This window comes from Mytilus galloprovincialis, chromosome 4 (genome assembly GCF_965363235.1).
Source record: "Mytilus galloprovincialis chromosome 4, xbMytGall1.hap1.1, whole genome shotgun sequence".
In the NCBI taxonomy this organism is placed as follows: Eukaryota; Metazoa; Mollusca; class Bivalvia; order Mytilida; family Mytilidae; genus Mytilus; species Mytilus galloprovincialis.
This window is the reverse complement of record NC_134841.1, coordinates 94,744,648-94,771,547: the sequence shown is the minus strand read 5'-3', so window position 1 is coordinate 94,771,547 and position 26,900 is coordinate 94,744,648. Positions and strand designations below refer to the sequence as shown.

General features: G+C 32.4%; 2 protein-coding genes across 2 annotated transcripts in view; one reads left to right on the top strand and one right to left on the bottom strand.

Annotated features, from left to right (window-relative positions):
* Positions 1–25,310, top strand: part of LOC143073454 (matrilin-1-like) — a 48,322-nt gene extending 23,012 nt beyond the window's left edge. Inside the window, exons 10-12 of the mRNA XM_076249014.1 lie at positions 1,793–2,076; positions 3,416–3,689; positions 24,596–25,310. Coding sequence (XP_076105129.1) covers positions 1,793–2,076; positions 3,416–3,689; positions 24,596–25,179 — 1,142 coding nt within the window. The 3' untranslated portion in view covers positions 25,180–25,310. The remainder of the gene's footprint in view (positions 1–1,792; positions 2,077–3,415; positions 3,690–24,595) is intronic.
* On the bottom strand, positions 17,862–18,380 carry LOC143070941 (uncharacterized). The gene has a single exon (XM_076245042.1). It carries the CDS (start codon positions 18,375–18,377, stop codon positions 17,862–17,864), a length of 516 nt encoding a protein of 171 aa, XP_076101157.1. The 5' UTR covers positions 18,378–18,380.
* Positions 25,311–26,900: the final 1,590 nt, after the last annotated feature.

Sequence of the window (26,900 nt, the reverse complement as noted above, 5' to 3'; positions counted from 1 at the left end):
CCGTCGTGTTGCTTATGTGATAATAAATCCGGTAAATAGTGTAATTCGGTAGGTTACATTCATGAAAGGGAAGGGGATTGTAACCACGACGTAAGGAACATATCCGATTTCATTTGTGAAACGGTTATTCCATAATGGTCAACCAACTGGTGATGGCGTCCGTAAAATTTACGAAGTGATGATTTCAACTTCACCATTTGGAACTCTTGATTTAATAGCTTCCTTGTGATCAACAACCCTCTATCAAGAAAATCATGATAGAAAATGCAAGCACGGGAATATCGTATCAATTGGGAGATATATACACCGTATGCAGGTGCTGCTGGAATATTGCTACTTAGAAATGGGAAGTTCACAATTGGAAAGCTGAAATCATCTCTTTCGTCGTAAAGTTTTGTTTTCAATCGACCCTCATTATCAATTTCTAGATGTAAGGCAAGATATGAGGCCGACTTAACTGTATCTGTTGTATCTTTAATCTCTAGTTCAATGGGATAGATGTGTCCAACATAGTAACCAAATTTTGAATTATTTAGTGAAAGAGCATCATCCTTATAACGGAAAGCAGAGTTAAAGGATATTGTTAACTTCTGATCTTTCTTCCTAAGAAGTTCCTGTATGAAGTCAGCCTCATAATAATAAAGAAACAAGTCGGCAAGAAGAGGGGCACAATTCGTTCCCATTGGAATGCCGATAGTCTGTGGAAAAACACGTCTTCCGAACGTAACAAATATGTTGTCAATCAAGAAATCAAGCATTTGATAATGTCAGTTTCAGATAATTTTTTGTTTGAATCAAAGTGATCCTTTGAAAGTAGGATTTATCTCTTCCTAAGACAAGATACTTGTATCTTCGTTGGCCATTCTTTTTTATGAAACAAAGCAATACGAACTCTTTCAATTTGTCTTTAAGTTTGGAATGTGGAATACTTGTGTAAAGTGAAGAAAAGTTAAATGTTTTAATACTATTACAAGTTGAAAGAGAGTTAGATTGTATGTACCCTAAAAGATTTTTGGAATTTTCAAATATCCACATTTGATTCACGCCACCTCTAGAATAGGCAGTTTCACAATAATTTTGAAGCGCGGCTTTGATTATTTAGGTTCATATATATTCCTGGTTTTTGAATACTCTGCTGTGAGTGTTCCAAATGAAGGTAATTCCATGAAAGTGCTTCAATCGCATGGAATCAATAAAGCGTTGTTTTGACGTTTTGTTATTGAAATGTAAATTGAGCATACAAATAAACATGAGAAGAGTTGATATGAATGCCAATGAAACTATGAGATTATAGAACTAAGAAAAACCCTTATCCCAAATTAAACCAAACTATGAAAGGTCCCGAAATGACAAATGGAAATCAGTTAAACCAAGAAAAGTAAATCCCTAATTTATGTAAAACACAATACACGTAAAATATTTAGCGTGGTGACCTAATATATTTAAGTTATATAGATATTGAAACTAACAAAAACATGCCAGTTGCAATTGATTACGAGTATCAAATTGATGTATTGAAGACCTTTCACATTTATGTGATCATTTATTGGTGGCTAATATAAACAAAAATATCGATTTTTTTTTATTGGAAAACGTGTTTTCATTTCCATTCCTTCAAAACTGTTTCTATTCCTTTTTAAATATCAAAGAAAGAGTCTTATTATTGATTGTTTAATTCAATAAACGATTCATTCGCATGGTATATATAACCAACATAAACTAGATAAATATAGCTAAATGATGTTTCAAGTGTCTACATAAAAAAGAAGATGTGGTATGATGTGTTTTGCAGATTGCAGACCTGGTCCTGCAGACATCGTATTTATTATTGACACATCTTCTAGCTTGGAAACAAATATCAACAGAAGTATAAGTTTTATAACTGAATTTATTAAAAGAACACCCATTGGTAAAGATGACTTTCAAGTGGGTGTTATCACATATGATTTTGATGCTAATGTACTTTTTGATCTTGATGATTATAAATCGGCTTTTGGTATGATTGCTAAACTTCAGCATATCAAAGCGGGAAATGGTGCCACATTTACATCTCCAGCGTTAAAGAAAGCAAAAGAGGTAGATAAATAATTAACATAACTGTAATTAAGCAATTGGCCTATATGGGCGTAAAGTTTTTTCAATAAAGTTAAAGTTATCGGTTATCTCTAATACAAAAAAAGAAATGATATTGGTATTCATCTATGACACATAATCAGTACATGCACAGCACAAAACAGAAAAAAACAAAATAACAGCGCTGTTATTGATTTTATTTATCTCAAAGTAACAGTGAGGCCTTCAACAGCAGCAAAAACTCTCCCTCACTGAAGATTAAGTCGGCCCCTATCACCTGTTTCAAATGTGACGTCACTTTGTGCGTTGAGGCTTTGTCTAACTTAGCTGTGTATTTTGATGTGCTGGATTAGGTTGTTTCATGTAATGTATCCGTTTTTATTCTGTAGTTAGTCACCACTTCGGTTTTATCATGTACATCTATTATATAGACATTTTATAAAATTTACTGTTTGCAAAAGTATGAATTATTCTAAATAATAAGGATGTTCTTATCCCAGGCAGAAAAACCTAACCGTATTGGACACAACTTTTTGGAACTTGTGTCCCCAGTGTTCTTCAATTTTGTACTTGTTTTGGCTTCCGAACTTTTTTCATCTGAGCGTCACTGGTTAGTCTTGTCTGGACGAAACGCACGTCTGGCGTACTAGATTTTAAACCTGGTACCTTCTGTTAGCTATTATGCGTGTGTTTCTCTGTCCTATACGTTCTCCCGTTTATTTGTATATTAGTCCTGTCATGTAATGTTGACATTTAAATGTTAAATTTAACATTGCCATCAAAGCGGGAGGTTTGGCATGCCACAAAACCAGGTTCAACCCTCCATTTTTTCTTAAAATGTCCTGTGACAACTCAAGAAATTAGCCATTGTTACATTATAGTTCGTTTCTGTGTGTGTAACATTTTAATGTTGAGTTTCTGTTGTGTCGTTGTTCTCCTTTTATAGCTAATGCGTTTCCCTCAATTTTAGATTGTAACCCGAATTTGTTTTTTTCTCAATCGATTTATGAGTTTCGAACAACGGTATACTATTGTTGCCTTCATCTGTTAAAGCGGAATTTTTTGCAAACATGAATATCTGTAATGATGTCCTACCACGTCTCATGTACTCATATGCAATAAATAAAATCTGTTCCATAAAATAATTTTCACATTTATTTCGAAGATGGTCTTTTATGCTTGAACATGATGTTAAGAAGATTGAAGCGATAAGGATAATTGAATAATGAAGGAAATTGAGAAGATAGATTTATTCATTTTAAACATTTGCTCTTTATATCATAAAAGTGAGAAAGAATTATGACACAACAATTCAAAATGTAAGATTTCTGTGATTTTGCAGATGTTAACCAACAGATCATTTGGATCACGTAGAATATCTAGCTACATAATATTGCTCTACGATGGTTTATCAACAGACAGTAATGACGCCGTTAATGAGGCTACGTTAATAAACTCCATTGGTGGGCGAATTATCACTGTAGCTGTTGGTCAGTCTATATCCTACTCAGAGATGTTGTCGATTTCAAGGAAACAATATTACACATTTAGCACATCATTTTTGGATGATATTTTAAACAACATCTTGAAAGAAACTGTTCCAGACAATTGTACAGGTAGAACATATATTTTAGTAATGTTTCCCCATATTCAGACAGTCTTATTCATTATTTGTCGTTATCAAATCGAAGGTTTTGTTATAAATATAAACTTGTTCTCCTTTAAATGAACACAATGGACTTTAATTTAAACAATACTTCTACGTATTTCGATCATTTAACTGAATCTTATGACAAGGACCGAAATCAACATATAATGGTACGTTTAAACAACATGCATCAATAGGAATGCTAACAAATGTGATGCAAACAGCTTAAAATGTACATAAATTGGTGCCTTCTTATCCACAGTTCGTATGTTCAATGAACCAATTAATCATGTAAAATACTATGCTTTTTTCAATATTTGACTTACAAAGTTCAGAATTATGAATTTCACAAATAAATTTTGAAAAATAACAAATAACCAACAGTCAATCCAAGAAGAAACAAAGAATCAATAAAACAAAAGTATCTTGTTTGGCCTATACAACTAGTATATCTTGAGATTCATGCACGAAAAGTCATCTCATTTGTAAATTTAAATTTACCAACTGTGCACTTTTCCCTATCATGACAATTAGATGAGTCTCGTGATGAGTTGTCTCCTTTACAATGTTTACGCTCTGATGTTTGTCTTATCTTTGACGTGATATGCGAAGTAATTTTGCTGATTGGGATATATTGAAAACTAAGCTAACAGTGTCCATTGAAGAAAAAAAAATCGTGTTGCACACGGATATGCTGAATCTAACTGTGTATTTGGATTTTGGATATTGGACCGTATCAAAATGGTACAAGTCCGATTTCAAATTTATCAGTTAATTGACCTTATTCATTGTGTCAGAAACCTATGCTGTGTCAAATATTCAATCAAAAATCAAATTCAGAGATGTATCAAGCTTGAACGTAGTATATATACTTGCAGTACTGTTCAAGATTTGACCTCTGAGACCCCAGGAGAAGTACATTTATGAATGAGTACACGTTACATGGGTTGACCCGAGGTTAATTAGCGAAAATTAGGTCATCGAACACTGGTTTCTTACTGTGACTTAGTAACATGAACATTGTAACATTGGAAATTTATGGGGAAGTGTATGCTTTTGAAAGCCTGTCCTCGAAGGCTGTAAATGGCCTATACACGTATAAAAAGTCTATACACAAGTTTTATTTTTGGAAATTGTTCGAAGTGATGTCTGAAGGTGTAATACCACCAAATTATGGTACGTCACATCCGGTTGCACACGAAAATAGGTCGAAAAAATTATTCCTATGAATTTGATAGTTGTAGGTAATTAATTCAGCATTTTATTGAAGTAACACATTCTGGGTCATAAACATATATCTTGGGTATTTTAATCACCATTATTTTTTTATTTGTGGTTTCTATAGAATATTTTGGAAACTTGAGTTTTCATGGTTATTAAAGCTTGTACAAAGGTTAGATAAAGGCGGAAATTTTATTGGTAAACTTCCAGTTATTTTCTTATATGCAATGAAATGTTAAGTGAAATGATGTCTATAGTTCTGGACAGGATAAAACTTCACACATGCCAAGAATTTCATTATTTGAAACAAACATAAATTCTGCACAATTTATTGTGAAGGGCAAATTTAACAGACTAATAGGGGATAATCAATGGTGGTATTACACCTAAATGGAAAGGTATATTACAGTGAACCTCTGTCATAATTGAAAATTACCCTGAAAGCTACTTCTTTGACATTTTGTATCATTGTTAGAACATACTTAAGCTTAATGATCTATTGCAATACATTGGCTCAACATATTGATTTGATTTTGGTTAAGTACACATTTTGTGAAACATCCATGTATATTACTTGAATCATATATTTTCGTTAAACGACTGAAAAAAGATTACTTACAACGTAGGTCCCGATTTTTTTAGTTTAAAACATTTGTTTCTAACTAGTGAAAAGACATGTGAGAAAAATTAACAGAACTTTTTTGGTCCAAGTTTTAGTTTAATGCGTTGATTATTTACATCCAAAAAAGGCCCAAAAACATTTATGTGAACTAGACAAAAAAATCCAGGGTTTCAACGAAATTCAAGCTTAGGTAATACAGAGCGCAGTCGTCAACAAACTTAATATTTAATTCAGAAAATGTTGTATTTAGGTACAAACATTTTTTGTCGTTGCATGCGCTTTTTATTTTCAGTACGAAAAAAAATACGTCCTTGGTACTCATTAAAATTTCGGGGAAATTTAAAATGAATGATATTTGTGACGACATGTATAGAACGTACATAAACTTTATAACAAAAACTTATATTCATATCAAGTCTGTGTGGTGAATATGATTTAGGTTTGGGTGGGGTTTACAGAATGCAGAATAAAGGGCAAACACATATGGAGTAAATAGGCAAAGAGAATAAGGAATTGAGAATAATGAGGTGCTGTTATATAAAGAATAGAGAACAACGGATACAATTTATTAAGAGTAGAGAAAAATGGCTTTAAACATAAAAGAACACAGAAATGGTGGACCCAGTATCCCGATGATTCTTTTATATATTGACTATTAATCCACATTGATAATTGTTGTGAGAAGGTGGTGCTATATATATGAGTGCATGATCCGACCTACACCTTTGTTTTGTTTGTGAAATTTACATTTTTATGAAGGATAAAACATTATTGGATAAAGAAACAATAAACACTGTCATACAGCTATTTTATATTTGCTAAATATCAGCATATATTAATATAAGGATTTGACGTCAACAAGTGTCCTATTTGCCTTCTGAGACAATACATAACAAGATTTCCTGAATTTAATAGTATGATCCTTTTCCTTTAAGTACAACACCTCCGTATCCACCTCCGATTCCTCCATATCCACTTCCTAGGCCCCATCCTCCATATCCACCTCCAATACCCCATCCACCTCCTTTACCCCATCCTCCATATCCACCTCCAAGGCCCCATCCACCTCCTTTGCCCCATCCTCCATATCCACCTCCAAGGCCCCATCCTCCAACTCCACCTCCTAGACCCCATCCTCCATATCCACCTCCTTTACCCCATCCTCCGTATCCACCTCCTAGGCCATATCCTCCTCCTTTACCCCATCCTCCGTATCCACCTCCTAGGCCATATCCTCCTCCTTTGCCCCATCCTCCTCCCCAGCCACCAATGCCTCCATATCCACCTCCCAAGCCACCTAGGCCTCCCCAACCAACTCCATATCCACCACCGTATCCGCCACCATATCCACCACAGCCTTTACCCCAACATTTGAGGTATGAGGCATTGGTGCAGACAGCTGCCAATAGTAAACCAAGAGCAATGGAGAGCTGCATGTTGTATCTGCAAATATATGTTTATTTTGTGTAGATGCTAATGTATATTATGTACATATAATCCAGTGTATGTGGTACAACTTCTTATTATTTTAAGTTAGTGCATGCAGGTTCACAACATCTTTGTTGTATGACATTATGTTAGTGACTGTGTTTTTTTTTATATATATATATTCATTTGTACAGTGTTACATAACAAATATAAAGAAATATTTTGTTTAGTATAAATAAATGGAGATGAAGGGTACATGTATACATGAATTTTAATGTGCGTATTGTTATGCTTTTACTTTACTACATTGGTTAGAGGTATAGGGGGAGGGTTGAGATCTCACAAACATGTTTAACCCCGCCGCATTTTTGCGCCTGTCCCAAGTCAGGAGCCTCTGGCCTTTGTTAGTCTTGTATTATTTTAATTTTAGTTTCTTGTGTACAATTTGGAAATTAGTATGGCGTTCATTATCACTGGACTAGTATATATTTGTTTAGGGGCCAGCTGAAGGACGCCTCCGGGTGCGGGAATTTCTCGCTACATTGAAGACCTGTTGGTGACCCTCTGCTGTTGTTTTTTATTTGGTCGGGTTGTTGTCTCTTTGACACATTCCCCATTTCCATTCTCAATTTTATCAATGAGACAGCAACCCAATGACATAAATAGGGTAGCATGACATCCTATTAAAAATTTTGTATTGAATATGAGGTAAATGCAAATGAAAGATATCTATATGAATTTTTTGTTCAATAGAATAAAGCTGTCTTTTAAACCTATCGATAAGTATTGATGGAACTCAGAATTACCGGACAAGAGAATAACAAAACTAAAGCTTGGCAAGATTTCCCTACAAACCCCTTCACATAAGTGTATGCTTTTCTTGTTTAAAGGAATTAAGGTCTGTGCGATTTTACATTATATTGTTAGTGCCAATTCCTATTTTGTATGGGGAAAAATATTAATTTTTAGAAATCAATGTAGATATCTGAGGAGCAACATGTTCTCTTTATTTTGAATAAACAAGCACTTGAAATTACCCCCTATCCTCAACCCTTTTTGATATTTAGAAATTTACAGCACACTTTTAAAAGATTTAGGTGTTCTCTTTTATTGAAGATTCTTCAAAACATGCTTTACTTGTACTCAACTTGTACGATTCGCTCGTGTATGTAGCAACGTTTTAGATTTAAGAGAAAGAAATCTATGTATTACTGAAAAATTATTACGCCAGGGTTTTCGATATTAAAACTAGTCAAAACTTTTACTAAACTTTATCATCGGTACAAGGACATCATTCGTAAATATAAATCAACATGCAAACATATTATACGTTTAGGTATTTCATTTCCAATCGTTTATGGTAATATTCTTTAAAAAGCACAAAAATGTCGGCATTCACTTCTAAAGCCAAGAAAAGCCCTTTAAACATCTAATTAAAAAGGGATATAGTTACGACACTATTGTCAGGTCATAATGATGGCATATTTTAGCTGTAATATTGTTTTACTTATTCTAAAACCAGTTGTAATACGGATTATGTTCTACATCTATTTTATGATGAAATGACACCCAACACTTAACGGGAGGGATGGTGCTTCAAATTCATATGATAAAGACATAATCTTTCAATCAGTTTGATTGAGGTCTGGAGCTGGCATGTCAGTAACTGCTAGTATTTCTTTGTTAATGTATGCATCATTGTCATTGTGTTTCGTTTCTTTTGTTACCTATTGGTGGCCTTCAGCTGTTATCCGATCTTTGGTCGAGTTGTTGTCTCCCAAATCCCCATTTCCATTTTCAATGCTGATTGCTGATAGATTGATTTCAAATCGTTCAACACAATGGCTTAGAACTGATACTAATATAAATTTAGTACTTATTATTGAAGAACAAAAATTATGAAAAAAAAGTTGAGGTTACAAAATTTTACCACTATTTTTCTCAGATACTCCTGTGATCAATTGCATAGTCTACTTTATGATGTTCAGTTTGCGAAAGAACAGAAAAGTTCTGAAATTTGATGTAGAGCGGAGAAATCTTGTATTATATTTGTAAAGGGATATATCATTGAACATGGATCTTGAATTTAAAGCTACTTTTATTTTTTTTCCCAAAAGTTGACAGTATGTTATAAGAGTTATTAGAAAATAAATGTAGAGAAGTAGGATAAACCAATATTCGGTCATACATTTTTTTTACACAATGTTCATTATACATGTTATATCTAGGATTTGACGATTGGAGAGAGAAGGGACACTATGTACTATATATAATGCACAGTAACAGTGTTGACAAAACAATGGTCATTAAGACATGTATGATCAGGGTCATGATCCATGTTACTTCTACAAAAAATCAATTCTTGCCTTCATGGTCAGGATGAAATATTTTGAAAGAAGTTAAAAACACATCTTTTCAGTTAAAAATAAAGCATGCAAAATAAAAGTTGTTCATTTACTTATTTTGGTTTTAATTAACAAAGTTTTTATATGAATAGAACTTGGTTATTGTACTCTTTTTTAAAGATCAAATGAACCTAAATAAAATTATCAACACACAACTATTCAGATATTTGTATCTTGAAGTATTAACACTCTTTGCTATATATGAGGTATCTAATTTTGATTAAGTAATTTACAATTTACAAGATACATTTCTGCTGCGAAATCTTAAAAGAAGTAATTGAAATGTGATATTTAAAGAGTAAAGCCAAACAAGCATAATTTTGAATATTACTAGTAATAATGGTTGATATTATATTTATAATGAAAATTAAGTATAAAGATTGGAATCTAATCTTTCTCTTATTACAGATGGTATTTTATTTCAGTTCCTGAGGAGAATGGTTGGTCCTATTAAAGTTATTTAAGTTAAGATTTCTGTAAAAGATCTTATCTTGCATCATATGTCTCCTTGTAATTTTGAAGAGAAACCGAATGAAAACGTCATTTATTTCTAAATAACTTAAATATCATTGACAAAAAAAAAAGGATCAAAAGCATCATTTTAAATCTGGATTATTTTCTAAGCTGAAAAAATTATCAAGAGAATTAAAAGCACCTGAATTTATTTTTTAAATGTCATAGCTAATGAATATATATATCAATAAGACTACTTACCTTGTGTAGGATGGGGAAGTTGTGTGTTCTCATCAGTGTCCTGTATGGTATATATACTGGAACATCCATTGTAAGATTGATGAGGAATATATTTCAATTCATCAGAAATTGTCACAATTTTCCACAAAAAGAAGAAAGTCATCATAATCTTGATTTATGAATTTTATTGATGTTAACATGCATAAGTATTTACTAATTATAGCGTCATTTATCATTTATGATGAATACTATCTTTATTATAATAATATTTATCATTATAAACAATTAAGGTTATTCTAGCCCACAATTTAAATTTCGTGTGGTAAGTTATAAGTCACCAGGTTCAAAGGCTTCTCACAGATAGTATTTCTTTTAAAACCACATTGATGTTTATAGAACAATGCATTTTGATTGTGCTTTTTAAAATTGACTTGTATCATTTTCGCATTAGGGTTACATTTTTCGCATTTAACTTTGCTATCTAAAAGGAAAATAGACCCCTTTTTTTAAACAAAAAATTCTTATGGATTAAATGTGTAGTAGCATGACGAGTCTCAACTGATAATGATAGGGGTCAAATTATCATGTCGAAACAAATGTGGTTCAAAATACATTGATTCAGAAAAGAATTGCTATATATTTACATAAAAGTCAATGAAGAACTGGTCATTTTCGTGATATATGGACTGCCCAAAGGACAGTGGTATTGACTTAGACAGCGATAATGGCTGAGGCATAGTCGAGGTCATTATTCCTGTTGCAGTCAATTATACCTCTGCCCTTTGGGAAGTCCATATATCACGTAAATGACCAGTTCTTCAATTACTATTATGTTTATTTTATTAAGGAACCATGTTTTTAAAAATTCTCATAGATTTTACTTGTTGAAAAAAACTAGTTTTTGTACGTTTTCTATAGGAAAGAGTGAAGACCAGTCAAAGTTATAACTATAAGTCATTGCCATTTATTTAAGTGCAATTTTTCTGGATATTGAAACTAACAAAAGTTGTCTATAATTTTATAATTAACGAATACATATTGTTAAAAGATGGTAAACAATTCAAGAACTTATAAAAATATTTTATTAAAGGGACATCTATCTAAACAGAAAAACTAAGTACCACCGGTCATTAACAAGTTTGTTAAAAGCACGCCCAACCGGTCGTTAACATGTAAAAGTCTGCTAAAACCACGCCCCAAACGGTCATTAACATGTATAAGTCCGTTAACGACTGGTTTTCTGGTCAATTTTTTTCTGTTAAAGACCGATAGAAATTATTACTGAAGAATAAAGAATGTCATGTGGCTCCTTGTTAGTCAATAATAGAAGCTCATTCTTAACCGATATGAAATTATGTCTAATAACATATTTTATTTCATAAGGATTTTTATTGCAGCATTATTACATTTACACTTTTAAGCCACGAATGTTAAACCAATGGTTTTTTTAAAGTAAGATAGTTTTCCATGGTAGGAAGAGTCAAAATATCCATGAAGATGCAGAGCAAGGATTCGCACAAAGAAGCTGGGGTTAAAGGCAAAAAGTCATGATAAGATAACATGTTATGATATTATTTCTAAAATATTTTATAAATCTCCGAAGTTATTTTAAGCATGTTTATAACTTGATTGAAATTAAATGCTACAATAATTTGAAGTTACAACACCTAATAATTTGGAAAAGTGTGCCAGTGAGGAAACTCTCGAACCAAATCACAATTTATAAACGTAAATCATTAAATGTCAAGGCATGTTCTTCAACATGGAGCATTGGCTCATACCGAACATCAAGCTATAAAGGGCCCCAAAAAATGGCTAGAGTAAAACCATACAAACGAGAACATCAACGGTCTAATCTATATACAAAACTAGAGAAACACTGATGAACCACATCAACAAACGACAACTACTGAACATCAAATATCTAACTTAGGACATTCACAAACAATTACAGCGGGTTTAAACGTTTTGATGGCACCCTTATCAAAAACAATAGTGTAACATCACAAAATAGAAAGACACACTACAAAATATCAATTGGAATGGCTTAACTCAATCAAAAGACGTAGTACCACAAATGAAACTACATTGAACGAATAAATGTGATCTATGACACAATGTAAATCCAAATTTGATAAAAATGAGGGATGAATAATTACAGTAAAAGTATTATACCGCTGTGAAATGCTAAACAATTTCAGTAAAACATCAACTTTGAAAAAACATAGCGCCTTTTGTAATATCAAAATTATACACAGGCAAATAAAAATAATTTTGTTGTTAAGTATGCTTCTTTTTCTTCTTCTTCTGCATAATTCTACTTAACTACCAGTATGCCTATTGTTTGAAAGCAGATAATTAAAGTCATATGAAACTTCAAATTGAAATGAAATTATGCATATGTTTTTTTATAAATAAGTGGCTAGTTTTTATTATAAAACATATGTACACTTACTTTTTTCTCAAACAAAATCTTTAATTTGTTCAAATTTAGAAGAAGTTTGCTTTGTTTAATTGTTTGCTTCCAGCAAATAATTCGCCCACATGTTTTCCGTATGCAGCGTGACCTTTCTTGTAAAAATCTGGTCATTGCAATAAGCAAGTGCGAATGGTAAACCAAACATAAACATCCCTCCGTCATCCAAATAGAGTATATCTTATTGGACCTGTTATACACGTGCTTACCTAAATAGCTATGCTTCTTTGTTGATTATTTACAATCGGGTGACAATCGTTACACTTCGGCCTCAAAACACGACCATAAAGTAGCTGCCATACACTGACCGAGTGAAATATGTTTTGACAAGTATACGAAATGCATGCGAAAAAATGATTAAAATCGTGCACAGAAGACTAACTTTATGATATATGTATGCATTGGTTCAAGAATTAGATCAACATCTTTTTCACCGGTCATTCGTTTCATACGACTTTAATATTTGGGTACTTAGTTTAAAGTTAAGTTATGATATGTAAGCAACACAGGTTCCTTAGAACCCCTCTTGTTTTTTTTGTTTTTTTTTGTGAATAGCAATTTCACCTATTAATCAAAGGATTATAACACAAATTATAAGATACTAGAACTCATTTTGATTTTAAATTTGCTGCATCGGAGTTTTATTTTTTTGTATAATTTGTCGATGATTTACATTATATTCATGCTATAAGTATATTTTATTAAACTGTCTCAAACCCATAAAGTTTTTGAAAATGACAAATGAAGTTTTTAAAAGTATTACGAGTCCTTTCAATGGGACTTTTTTTTTATAATAAACTATGCATTGAAAACCTGTTGGTGACCTTCTGCTGTTGTCTGCTCTATGGTCGGGTTGTTGTCTCTTTGGCACATTCCCCTTTTCCATTCTCAATTTTATGTTCTTAATTTATCATTGTGTTTCAGTGGATGGCAAAACAAGCCTTTATAATTTTATCTTGATGTTTATAAAAACATTGATACAAGATCATGAGGAACATTAAACATTCCTATGAGAAAATCAGCCTTTTTTGTTAATTTTTTACATCTTAACTTATCATTTTAATACATAGATCTTATAAAACAAAATCGCTTTTTGATATACTTTTTTGCATAAAACCAAAGTCAATCGAAAAATACTTTGATTATGAATAAAACTGAGATACTTAGTGAATATATGATGAATAAAAAAAATTCGTGAAATATTACATGCATGACACCTTTATGGTTTATGTATATGTGCTGTACATATGTTGGAAGAAAGCTTTTTATTTTTGAAAAATTTAAAGAAGGGTTAAACTCAATATGAGGTGCTCCTTATTAAAGGAGGCTTATATAAAGGAGAATAATTTACAGAATGGATATAGGTCTACAAGAAAACCTAGTGATTTGGGAAGACATGATGATTTAATGATCGACACATATTAGAGACATTGAGTAAAAAATAATATTTTAGTCTGTAATAATAAAATGAATTTTGATGTAGTATTGCTTTTTTACAGTTACAAACAGTTACACACAGATTCATGTATCGTATAAAAATGCTCCCTTCATTATGTACGACCAAAACTCAAGTGCTATTGGTGCACACCATCAATATATATGATTTTCAATTTGAAATTGGACAAGTGAGTTAACAGTTCCGACAAGTTAGAAAACAGGGTAGTTAAGAGGCCTTACTAGTATAGCATTATTTAACAATTACGATCTATCAATAAAAAAAATGTAAAATGTAAAGCCTCGGTCACACTTTAACGGATAGCTCGAACGGATGCCTAACGGAGAACTTTTTTTCAATCCGTTCATGTCCGTTACATGTCCGTTCTTATCCGTTAGACGTCCGTCCATATCCGTTGCATGTCCGTTTAGCGTACGTTTTATCCGTCGACGTCCGTTCTGTTCGGTGGAAATATTTTAGCATGTTCAAAACTTTGAACGGACCTCCAACGGATAAAATGTTCGTTTAACGTCCGGTAGGCGTCCGTTTTGTACGGTACTCGTCCGTTTCGTTTCCGTTTTGTATATCCGTTACGTGTCCGTTATACATCCGTTGGAGGTCTGGAAGATAAATTCACCAACGGACTTCTATCGGAAATTTAACGGATAAAACGGATGTTGAACGAATGAGAAGCGGACTTCTACCGGACCTATAACGGATAAAACGGATGATGAAACGGATAAATGCCAATTGAAAATTTTGCGTCAGAAATGACAATTATTGGTATGACAGATTTCTTGAGTGTCATGAATTCTTATTTTTCATAATCGATCTTAAAGTAAGGGCACATCTTCACTGTCAAGCAGCTGACACTACCCTTTGGTGGCAATTTGAAGAACAAACCAAAACCAGTTACACAGAAACATTTTGAATATTTATGCGATTTACATGTATTATTATTGTCGTCTTTAAATTTTCTGTATATCTTGTTCATCCGTTTTATCCGGAACGCTCCCGTTAGATGTCCGTTTTATGCGGTACTCGTTAATTGGATGTACGTTCGACATCTGTTCTGTCTGGTACGTTCCGTTTCTCGTACGTTGCATATCGGGTGTGTGTCCGTTATGCAATCGTTACGCGTCCATTTTATTCGGCCAGCACATCAACGGACTCCCAAAGGATAACAATTTTGTCAACGGACAACTTTTATTTTCATCTGTTAGTCGTCCGAGGCTTAAAACGTAAAGTAAAAACATGATACCATAGTCATACGCATGAGAGATCATACGGCATATTTTGTTAATAATGAACAAAAAGGTACAACATGCTACACAGATTAAACGTTATCATTATGATGGAGTTTCTTATTGACAACATATTTGTTGAATTTGAATACAGATTTTCAACAAATTATTAGCATTTCTATGGGAATAAACGACTTCATTCAGACACTTAAAAAAGCTACATCTTTAAATTTCTCAGTCAAATATATCGATGATGTATTCGCATTAACAATCAATACTTTTATAATTGGGTTCCATTAATATATCTTCCAGAACTAGAAAGAAAATAATCAGACACGACTTCTTCAGATTAATTTTTATACTTATACTTTGAATTTGACATAAGCGGTCATCTCAGTACCAGATACTATGGAATACGAGAGCATTTTAAATTTGAAATAATCCCTACCTGAGAAGCAATATACCCACTTTACCTGCATATGAGATATACATCTTCTGTTTCATTTGGTATTCAAGAGCTTGCAGCTGCCATCAAGACGGTATAAAAACTCAGTATCTGGGTTGAAAAGAGGGACGAAAGATACCAGAAAGACAGTCAAACTCATAAATCGGCAATAAACTGACAACGCCATGGCTAAAAACGAAACGACAAACAGACAAACAATATACACATAACACAACTAGAAAGTAGACAACATCTTTTTGATAAATATCAACTTCACAAATAAAACATGATGATCTTGATTTTTAGATTTTTGTCGCTGACGTTGTTTATCATTTTAACTACGTCTCATAGCGTTCTTTTATTTGTTGTTGGATATTATCAACCTTTTCTTCTTTTTTGTTGTAATGTGTGTTATGGGCTTTTCGGTATATCTAGCCAAGGTGTTGTTGTGCTGTGGTATTTTTCTTTTTATTCTTGTCTTATTTTTGTCTTTCATTTTTGCTAATGAACTTTGTCCTCTTATTTTACATATTAAATCTGTCTGGTTTGTTTTTCTTATACAATGTTGTTAATTTAATGGAGTTTTATTCATCTGTTATACAAGTTGGAGGTTTAAGCAACATAGTCAACTAGGTTTAATTCACAACTAGTATTTTCTACACAAGGAAACGCCTGTATCAAGTCAGGAACATAGCAGTTGTTTTCCATTCGTTTGAGTTATTGATTATGCCATTTGATAAAGGACATTCCGATTTCAAAATTCCTTGGAGTTCGGTATTTATGTAAATTTACTTTTTTGTACAATATGTTCAAATAACTAAAACTTATATGTTACGGGACTGCTACAATAACCTATTTATTCATTTCGGCAAATGATATTGCAACAGTAATTTTTGACATTTTTGTGGCACCGTGATTAGTGACTAGAACATCATTTATACATAAATACATTTACTCATTTCTCCTTTGAACAATGACTTTAAAACATAACAAACATACTGAACAGCTAGGGTATAGGCATACATTTAATTTAATTCTCCTTATGACCGACCTACGATAGTAAAGGGGCTTTATGTTTTCTGGTCTATGCGTCTTTCCGTCCGTCGGTTTGTTCGTGCGTCCGTCCGTTCGTCCCACTTCAGGTTGAAGTTTTTGGTCAAGGAAGTTTTTGATGAAGCTGAAGTCCAATCAATTTGAAACTTGGTACACATGTTCCTTATGATATGCTCGTTCTGATTGTAAAGCCAAACTAGACTTTTGACTCCAATTTTATGGTCCACTGAACATAGAAAATGAAAGTGCAAGTTTCAGGTTTAAGTTTTTGGTCAAGGTAGTTTTTGATGAAGTTAAAGTCCAATCAACTTGAAACTTAGTACACATGTTCCCTGTTGTATGATCTTTCTACTTTTAATGCCAGATTAGATTTAGCACCCAATTATATGGTCCATTGAACATGGAAAATGATAATGCCAGTGGAGTATCCGTGTACTTTCGAAACATTCTTGTTTTATTTATTTAATTAAATGGGGTTTGAATAATATTGAAATATCGGGGTTTTTGGTGTTCATTAGCACGTCAAGAAAAATCAAAATAAATGATATTTGTGACGTCATGAATAGAATGCAAGTACCTAAACTTAAAAACAAAAAAAGATGTATTAGTTATCTTGTCATTCATTTTGTATTGACTATGATTTAGGGTCTGGTTGGGGGTTTCAGAATAGAAAATAAAACGTGTAGGATAAATTATCAACAAATGCAAAGAATAGAGAACATTGACCACAAATATAAAGAATAGAGAATAATGGGGTTCTGAAATATGAAGAATAGAGAATAACATCTAAAAAAATTTAAGAATATAAAATAATGGCTTTAAACATTTTAGAATTCATAATTCCATTTGATTAAACTTTAATCAGAACCTGATGATCATTGTAATATTGTTAAAAAAATTCTTTAAAATTGTAGTTAGAAAAGGGAGTGTATGTTCAGACCTTCTTCTTTATTTTTGTTTGTGAATTAACATTTGTGTAAAGGATAAATCAATGAATAAAACACAGTTATACAGCTATTTTGTATTTGAAAAAATATATCTACATATATTGATATGAAGATTTAACTTCAACTAGTGTCTAATTTGCCTGAAACAGTACAGACTAAGATTTCCCGAATTTAATAGTATGATCCTTTTCCTTTAAGTACAACTGCTCCGTATCCACCTCCGATTCCTCCGTATCCACCTCCTAGACCCCATCCTCCATATCCACCTCCAATACCCCATCCACCTCCTTTGCCCCATCCTCCATATCCACCTCCTAGGCCCCATCCTCCAACTCTACCTCCTAGACCCCATCCTCCGTATCCACCTCCTTTACCCCATCCTCCGTATCCACCTCCTAGACCCCAACCTCCGTATCCACCTCCTTTGCCCCATCCTCCGTATCCACCTCCTAGACCCCATCCTCCATATCCTCCTGCTAGTCCCCATCCTCCATATCCACCTCCTAGGCCATATCCTCCTCCTTTGCCCCATCCTACTCCCAAGCCACCTAGTCCTCCCCATCCACCTCCATATCCAACACCGTATCCGCCACCATATCCGCCACAGCCTTTACCCCAACATTTGAGGTATGAGGCATTGGTGCAGACAGCTGCCAATAGTAAACCAAGAGCAATGGAGAGCTGCATGTTGTATCTGCAAATATATGAATACAATGTACATATAAAATCTAACTTATGTGGAATAATTTCTACTTATTTTAAGTTGGATCATGACATCTTTGTTGTATGGCATTATATTATTGTGATTTTTTTATTTTGGTTGTATTTTCATTTTGAGAACTTACAGTGTTAGAGAACAAATTAAATGGGTATATTTGTCTTCGTGTTAGCATAAATTAATAGAGATGAAGGTTAAACATCAATGAGACAGCAACCCAAATGACACAAATGATCAACAGACATAAATAGGGTACCATTTAGAAATTTTGTATTGAATATTAGGTAAAAGCAAACAAAAAATGTAAATAAAAACTTAAATATCTATATGTTTTTTTTTCAATAAAACTCAGAATTACTAGACGTGAGAAAAACAAAACTAAAGCTTGGCAAGACTTCGTTTTGAATACCCCTCCACATAAGTATATGCTTTTCCGGTCAACCAAGTGGTTCATTGTTTTATTGAATATAAGGTAATCGCCAATTCCTAATACATTTTTTTTATGGAATATAAAAATTCACGTAGGAAAGCTATTTAGATATTTGCGGAGCAACATGTTGTTTATTTTTATTTTGAATAAACCAGGATTTGAAAATAATCCCCCACTCTCCTCCTTTTTTAAATAAAGTTTTAAAACATTTAGGTTTTCTGTTTCTATTGAGGATTTTTCAATATTTAAAGGGTGAAGGTTTGGTGCAATTATAACGTTCAAATCTGCTGCAATTGTTTGCACCTGTCAATAGTCAGGAATCTGATGTTCTGTGGTTGTCGTTTGTTGATGTAGTTCATAAGCGTTTCTATTTCTCGTTTTGTATATAGATTAGACCGTTGGTTTTCCCTTTGAATGGTTTTACACTAGTATGTTTGGTGCCCTTTATAGCAAACTGTTCGGTGTGAGTCAAGGCTCAAAGTTGAAAACCGTACTTTGACCTATAATGGTTCACTTTTATAAATTGTGACTTAGATGGAGAGTTTGTTGTTTGGCCCTCATACCACATCTTCTTATATCTTTTTGTTGAGAATTGCTCATATCTTTGAGTGCAAATGGTACAAAAATAGCTTAGAACTAATAATTATTTAAATTAAGTATCACTTTTGAAGAACAAAAAATGTGAAAAATAGTTACATCATAACACTTTTTTATCTGATCTTCCTGTGACCAAATAGATAAGTTACTTTATAACGCACATTATTGAGAAAGAGCAGTTATATTCTGAGAGTTTTTGTAGAACGGATAAATCACGTGTTATAGTTGTATAGGGAGATAGATCATTTCTTCTTGATCTTAAATATAAAGCTACCTTTATTTTTATTGAAAGTTGACAGGACACTATACGACTGCTTCGACAATAAAAAAAAAGGAGTAGCAGGGTAAACATCATTTTACATGTTATATCGGGGATTTTCCAATTGGAGAGAGAAGTGACACCATGTACTTTATAATGAAGGAAATTAAAAAAAAAAAACAACGTATTTTCAGTTGAAAATAAAACATGCAAAATAATAGTGGTACATTAACTTAATTTTGCTTCAATTCATAAATTGTTATATGAATAAATTTGTATCTAAGAGTATTAACACCTAGCTATTTAGATATTTGTATCTTTGACTTTGAACCCACAGCTGTTTAGCTTTTTGTATAAAAAATGTGTGCCTTTTCAGGTTACTTTATCTGAGATTTACTCAAGCTTATATCAATTTAGTTTCATTTAAAAAAAATTTTAAAACAGCTCTTTATAAAATTAAAATAGTTACAACTGCGTATTCCAGGGAAATAGTATATACAACTGTTCGTAAAGCAGTAACGTAGGATCATTTTTGTGGTTGGCATATCTTTTTAAAGTTATAAATTATGTAATATATAAATCTTATGCTATATCATACATCGTATTGTAATTTTAAAAAGAAACTAAACTAAACCGTAACTTAAAACCAAATAAAATAGCATTGACAAAAAAATTTTAAAAATCAAAGGCATCTTCATAAATAGTGATTTGTTTTAAACATAAAAATTTCGCAAGAGAATTAGAAGCAATGTAAAATATATTTCAAATGTAATACCTAATGAGAAGTTATCAATAAGATTACTTACCTTGATTAGGATGGGAACGTTGTGTGTTCTCATCGGTGTCCTGTAGGGGTATATATACTGGAACATCCTGTGTAAGATTGATGAGGAATATATTTAACAATTGTCACAATTTTACCAAAAAAGGCAAAAGTCATCATAATCTTGATTTATGAATTTTATTGATGTTAACATGCATAAATATTTACTAATTATAACATCATTTATCATATATGATGAATACTGTCTTTAGTATAATAATATTTATCATAATAACCAATTAGGGTTATTCTAGCCCAGAATTTAAATTACATGTGGAAATTTTTATGTCACCAGGTTCAAAGGTTTCTCACAGGTCGTTTTTTTCTTTCTTCATATATCTGTTTATAGAACAAGGCAATTTGAGTGTGCTCCTGAAAAGTTAATCTTATCTATTTCTCAATTGGGTTACCTTTTTCTCATTCAATTTTGAAAACTTATTGGAAAAATATACCCTGTTTTTTGGGATTTTATTTATTCATAATAAGTCTTATAGAGATTGAAATGTGTAGTTGCAAAAATGGGTTCAACTTTCTGTGGTAAGGGTCGAACAACCTTGTCGAAAGACATGCAGTTCAAACAATCATGGCTCAGAAAAAAAATTGTTATATCTTGTCTAACAAATTTAAATTTGATAAGGATATTTATTGGAGCATTATTACATTAGAAGTAAAAGGCAGACTCAAATGCTACGACTGTTTAAAACAACACTGCCTTTAAAATTTAGACAGTTTTCCGTGGAAAGAATAGTCAAAATATCCATGAAGATGAAGATCTAGGATTTAACGATTTGGGGAGGGGGGATTGGGGTTAAATTTTCCATAGTACTTTCCCAATCTGTTACTAATTCCAGATAATAAATTTTTAAATTGATAAGCTAACAATACTATGAAGATTTCAAATTCTGACATATTAAAGGGAGGGGGCAGTAAATTTTGAATTAAGGTTAAATTTTCATATGTGTACATGGAGGACAGTCCATTTTCTTTTGGATAAAGACAGCTCATAGGGATCCAATTAAAACGTTTGTCCAGTGACTGCCTAATTTTACCTAAGCATCAGAATGCTTATTTTTTGAAAATAGATTATTATTATTTGGATACTTTGTTTGAAGGTAAATTATGATATGAGAGCAATACAGTCTCCTTGTAATCCCTATTTTATGTGACAGAGCAATTTCACCTTTCAATTAAATGATAACAGCTTAGATTTCAAAATAATAGAAAGATTTTATTTTAAAATTTGCTGCATTAAGAGTTTTATATTTTGTATAATTTGCTTGTGATTTACATTATATTCATGCTATACTATATTTTACTGCACCGTCTCAGACCCATAAAGTTTTTAAAGATGACAAATGAAGTTTTTAAATGTTTGATGAGTTCTTTGAGATTTGTTTTCTTTATAATAAATGCATGTTCTTAATTTATCATTGTCTTTTATGGGTTAGATAGTCTCACACTGAATAAATATCTGAAGGTATGTTGTATGTAAATTGATTGTTTACTAGTACATGGAAACTTATTAAAAAGTAGTTAATACCGACAAAAACCCAAAATATTGACACAAACTGGTGAATCAAAAGTGAACGAATTACAAATGAAAATAGCATACCTCTGTTTCTCGAAAGGGGTCACATACTGATGGGGTATTGAACTATCAATCTCACTTTTGTATATGCTTCATATCTTCAATCAATTCACAACATATTGTGAAACTTTTCATACAAGAATATATATATATTGGCACAAAAATACTTTTACACTTTATATTTTTATTTCGTTATCCAAATGATTTTTTTGGTTTACTTTGCCTCGACATTGGGCTTGTCACATCTGGTTGAACGTTATGGAATAACCGTTTCACAGATGATATCGGACTTAGACTATTAACCGGGTTTGTAATAGCATGAGCAACACGACGTGTGTCACATGTGAAGCAGGATCTGCTTACCCTTCCGGAGCACCTGAGATTACCACAGTTTTGGTGGGGTTCGTGTGGCTTAGTCTTTAGTTTTCTATTTTGTGTACTAATATTTGTCTGTTTTTCTTTTTTCATTTTTAGCCATAGCTTTGTCAATTTATTTTTGATTAACGAGTTTGACTGTCCCTCTGGTATCTTTCACCCCTCTTTTCTTGCATATATCATTACACGTTGTATTCACTTAAAGAATCTTTCTCATTATCTTCACGATATAATGCAAATCGAGGACTCCGAATAGAGATTGGGGAAACATTTTGTGAGCTTCGCTTGGCATACCTTTTGTTTAACTGAATACACTTTTTGACCATGAAATCATTAAACCCAGAACATACTATTGGATTTGATATGAAAGATTAAAATGTTTGATTCATCGAGGAGAAAAGGATGGAAATTTTAATGTTTTAAAACACTAGACCCAATGTACTTTAAATACTTTTTGACCAATTTTGGAATATAATAATCGAACAATGCTAATACAGTATGCTTTAATAAAAAAAGCAATAAAAGGAATGGGATATATGTCAGTGAGAAAGAAACTTAAACTATGTTTTCTGGTCTGTGCCTCTGTTAGTCCGTTCGATCGTTCGTCCTTTCGTCCGTGCGTCCGTTCGCTTCAGGTTAAAATTTTTGGTCAAAGTAGTAGTTAAAGTCCAATCAACTTGAATCTTAGTACACATATTCCCCATGATATGATCTTTCTAATTTTAATGCAAAATTATAGTTTTGACCCCAATTTCATGGTCCACTGAACATAGAAAATGATAGTGCAAAGTTCAGGTTAAAGTTTTTGGTCAAGATAGTTTTTGATGAAGTTAAAGTTACATCAACTTGAAACTTAGTACACATGTTCTCTGTGATATAATCTTTCTAATTTTAATTCCAAATTAGTTTTGACTCCAATTTCACGGTCCACTGAACATAGAAAATGATAGTGCGAGTGGGGCATCTGGTACTGTCACATTCTTGTTTCTACTCTATCAAGTCAATTTCTTTAACAAATCTTTTTGCGTTTTTTTTTAATTGCATGTTTGGCTTATGATAAAAATGAAAGGAATGTATTTTATATCAGAATATTCAAGTGGTACGTTAAACATTCAACACTCAGTGATATTGTTCTACCTCAGTGTTGTAGTACCTGTCAAACTATCAGTTCATATGGTCAGATGATTAGTGATTTGTTGTTTTGTGTGGTAAAGTACAATAAATTGTAATAAACCACAAAAAAAAAACTGGAATAGATTAAACCAAATAAAGCAGTTGTCGTATTTTTTTCATGATCATTCAAGGTAATGAAGCTATTCATCAATTAACGAAATAGTATAAACTGTATTTGTAATGTTATAAGTGATTTGGATAATACATTATGCGACTTACGTAAGCACCTATAATCGCACTGTTGTCAATCAAAAAATAAAGTCACAGTCAAACTTGTATATAAACCTAAGGTCATAATGACCTTATATGAAAGCTGACCTATGAATTGAGCTTCAAAATTTGAAGCTATTACTACATTGGGTCATGCATATGTAGAGGGTGAACTAAAAAGTCAGATTTTCAATTAATAGAATACATAGCTTTAGCCGTTATATTAGTTTTGACTGTAACTGCTTTAATGTCTTTAATACATAGCTAACGCTTAGAATTATTTTGGATAACAGCTGTCTTACATTATATGATGGTTCATTAAAAAAAAAGAGAACAGAATGTACATGTATTGGAGAAACAGAGGCAAATTAGTCAAATAAAAAAGAATAGAAAATAACTGTCATATTTATGACGTGGATAGTATAATCGTTGACAATCATACAAATCTCTTTATTCTATTGTTTAGTATATTTTTGTATCTTTTTGTAGCCTATAACCTTGAGTTTCGGCTATTCAAAGGTTTCTTATTCGATCTTTGGAATCACAAAATTTTTATTTTTGTTACTTTGTGAATGACTTTATCCTTAAATAAACCAACAAATTCATCATAACAGGATAAAAAATATACATTTTTAAATCCAAAAATGTGTCGATCCTATGAATTTATTGTTTTAAACATTTCAAATTTGGTATTTTTAACCCCTTCACATGTCTGTTGTTTTATCTTTACAGACTGTTCTCTGGTAACTGAATCACAGGTCATTCTGCTTCTGGATACAAACAATAACCAAACAAGAGAAGATTACAACAAGCGTCTCACAGCAATCCGACGAACAGTAGAACAAATTAAAACTTACAATCCTGATGCAAACATAGGCATGTTTTCATATTCGGACGAATTGGAACAAGTGTTTACTTTATCAGGGTCTGCTGATATCGATGAATTAATTTCCGCTGCATTGAAGGTCAGGATTGATATAGGGAAAACAATTTCAAATACAAGTCATGCTTTAAAACATATACGAGAAAGTAACTTATTCAACTCATCACGAAATCTCGTTGTGTTATTCTCAAATGCGAGATGGAACAATCTTGATGAAATCGATCTGGAGATTCAATTATCAAAACAACAAGACATCCACATCTTTGGCGTAGCAGCAGGGGACGATTGTGACAAGGATATCCTTGCTGGTGTTTTAAACGATCCTAGCTTGATGTTTTATGTTGACGAAGACGATTTAACGTCCTTAAAGTCGCTAGCATCAATTACAAAGTATAATAATTGCACTGATGACATTTTTAAAAAGCGACAGTAAAATGTCAGATTTATAGAATATTTAGAACTCATTTTGCGTCATACCCGGTCTATCTATTTCTAGGGTATAAGAGACTTATATTGATTCTTTTGTATATTACTTTCAAACATAAAGCTCAAAATTATTTTGTATCGATTTGTTATCGGTTTTTTTTTTATAAATTGTTTTGGCAAAATTAGCTTTCACTATCAGTGTCGATGTGAAAAATTCAAATATCGTCTAAAATATAGTACCCCAAAATGCGACAGCTACCATACATAAAAAATAACTCGTAAATAACCTCTAATTCAGTGATCTTCGTTTGTTGCTGTGTAACATTTGTTTTTCGTTAGGAATTATTTTGTACATATATTAGACCGTTAGCTTTCTCGTTTGAATTGTTTTACATTTGTTATTTCGATTCTTTTTATAACGACTATTCGGTATTGGATTTTATCATTGTTGACGGCCGTTTGGTGACTTATAGTTTCTTTGTCATTTGGTCTCTAGTGAAGAGTTGTCTCTTTTGCAATTATACCCCATCTTTTTTTATATCAATGATAACTCTAAAGACAGATACAGGTGCCAAGCGTCTAAATCGTCATGAGTTCATAGACTGTGTGCAACAATGGTTGATCACTTCTGACTATATAAATGCACCATAGAATTGATATTCATGTCAACAAGGAAGTGCGGACTACTGGGCTGGTGCATTGGCGGATCAATTTGGGGGTTGGAACCCCCTTCTTTTTTATGGCCGCTCAATGCATTTGAATGGGGGCATATAGTTTGAACATCCCCCTTTTGTCCTGGGTTGGGAACCCCATTTTTTAAAATGGGTAGATCCGCCCCTGCAGTGGTGATACCCTAGCGGACGAAATGGCACCAGTAGTGGCATCGACCCAGTGGTGTAAATAGTTATCAAGTATCAGGATCATAATTTAATACGCCAGACGCGCGTCTCGTCTAAATAAGACTCATCAGTGACGCTCAGATCAAAATAGGGATAAAGCCAAATAAGTACATAAAATAGAATATATATATATCTTAAGTACCTTTCTTAGTTATTCAAGATGAGATGAAGTTAATTTCCTAGACGATTCAACTATATTTCTAAGATACTAATAGTTTAAAACCTTTTCTGGTTTGCCACGTAAGTAAAAATCGCATTCATAATATTAAGTATTCTTCTGTTGGAGGACAATTATCTAGTTTTTGTATTTTTATTTAGAGCTTAATCGTAAATAAACCACATCCAATTAACCGTTCAGTCTTGAGGTCTTCTATTTCGACTATTTTTTTTTTAATATCACAGCAGTTTATCAACTGTTACCTTGGTCAAGGTGTGAGTCTAGATGCTATGATTGAACTTTATAAGTGAATTCCTTATTCCATGATGATGTATTGCGATGTATTTGTGACTTTAAAACATTTAGTTAAAGACTATTGAATATCTTGAACTATTTTTCAAATTATCATATGAAATTAACTGTAAATTGATATTTGGTGATAGCTATATATTCATGAATATATACATGTCTAAATGGAAAACAACGTTTGACCTATGATTGCGTTGGATAAAAACCGCAACTTTTATAGAATGAAATTCAAAACAGTGTGGCTGTGGCCATTGACTGACACATTAAATTCATCCATTGACTGGGACAATTTAGGTGAACGATTGTATGTAGCGACCACTGCTCACTATGTACTTTTTAAAGACACTTAAACTATGGGGTCAC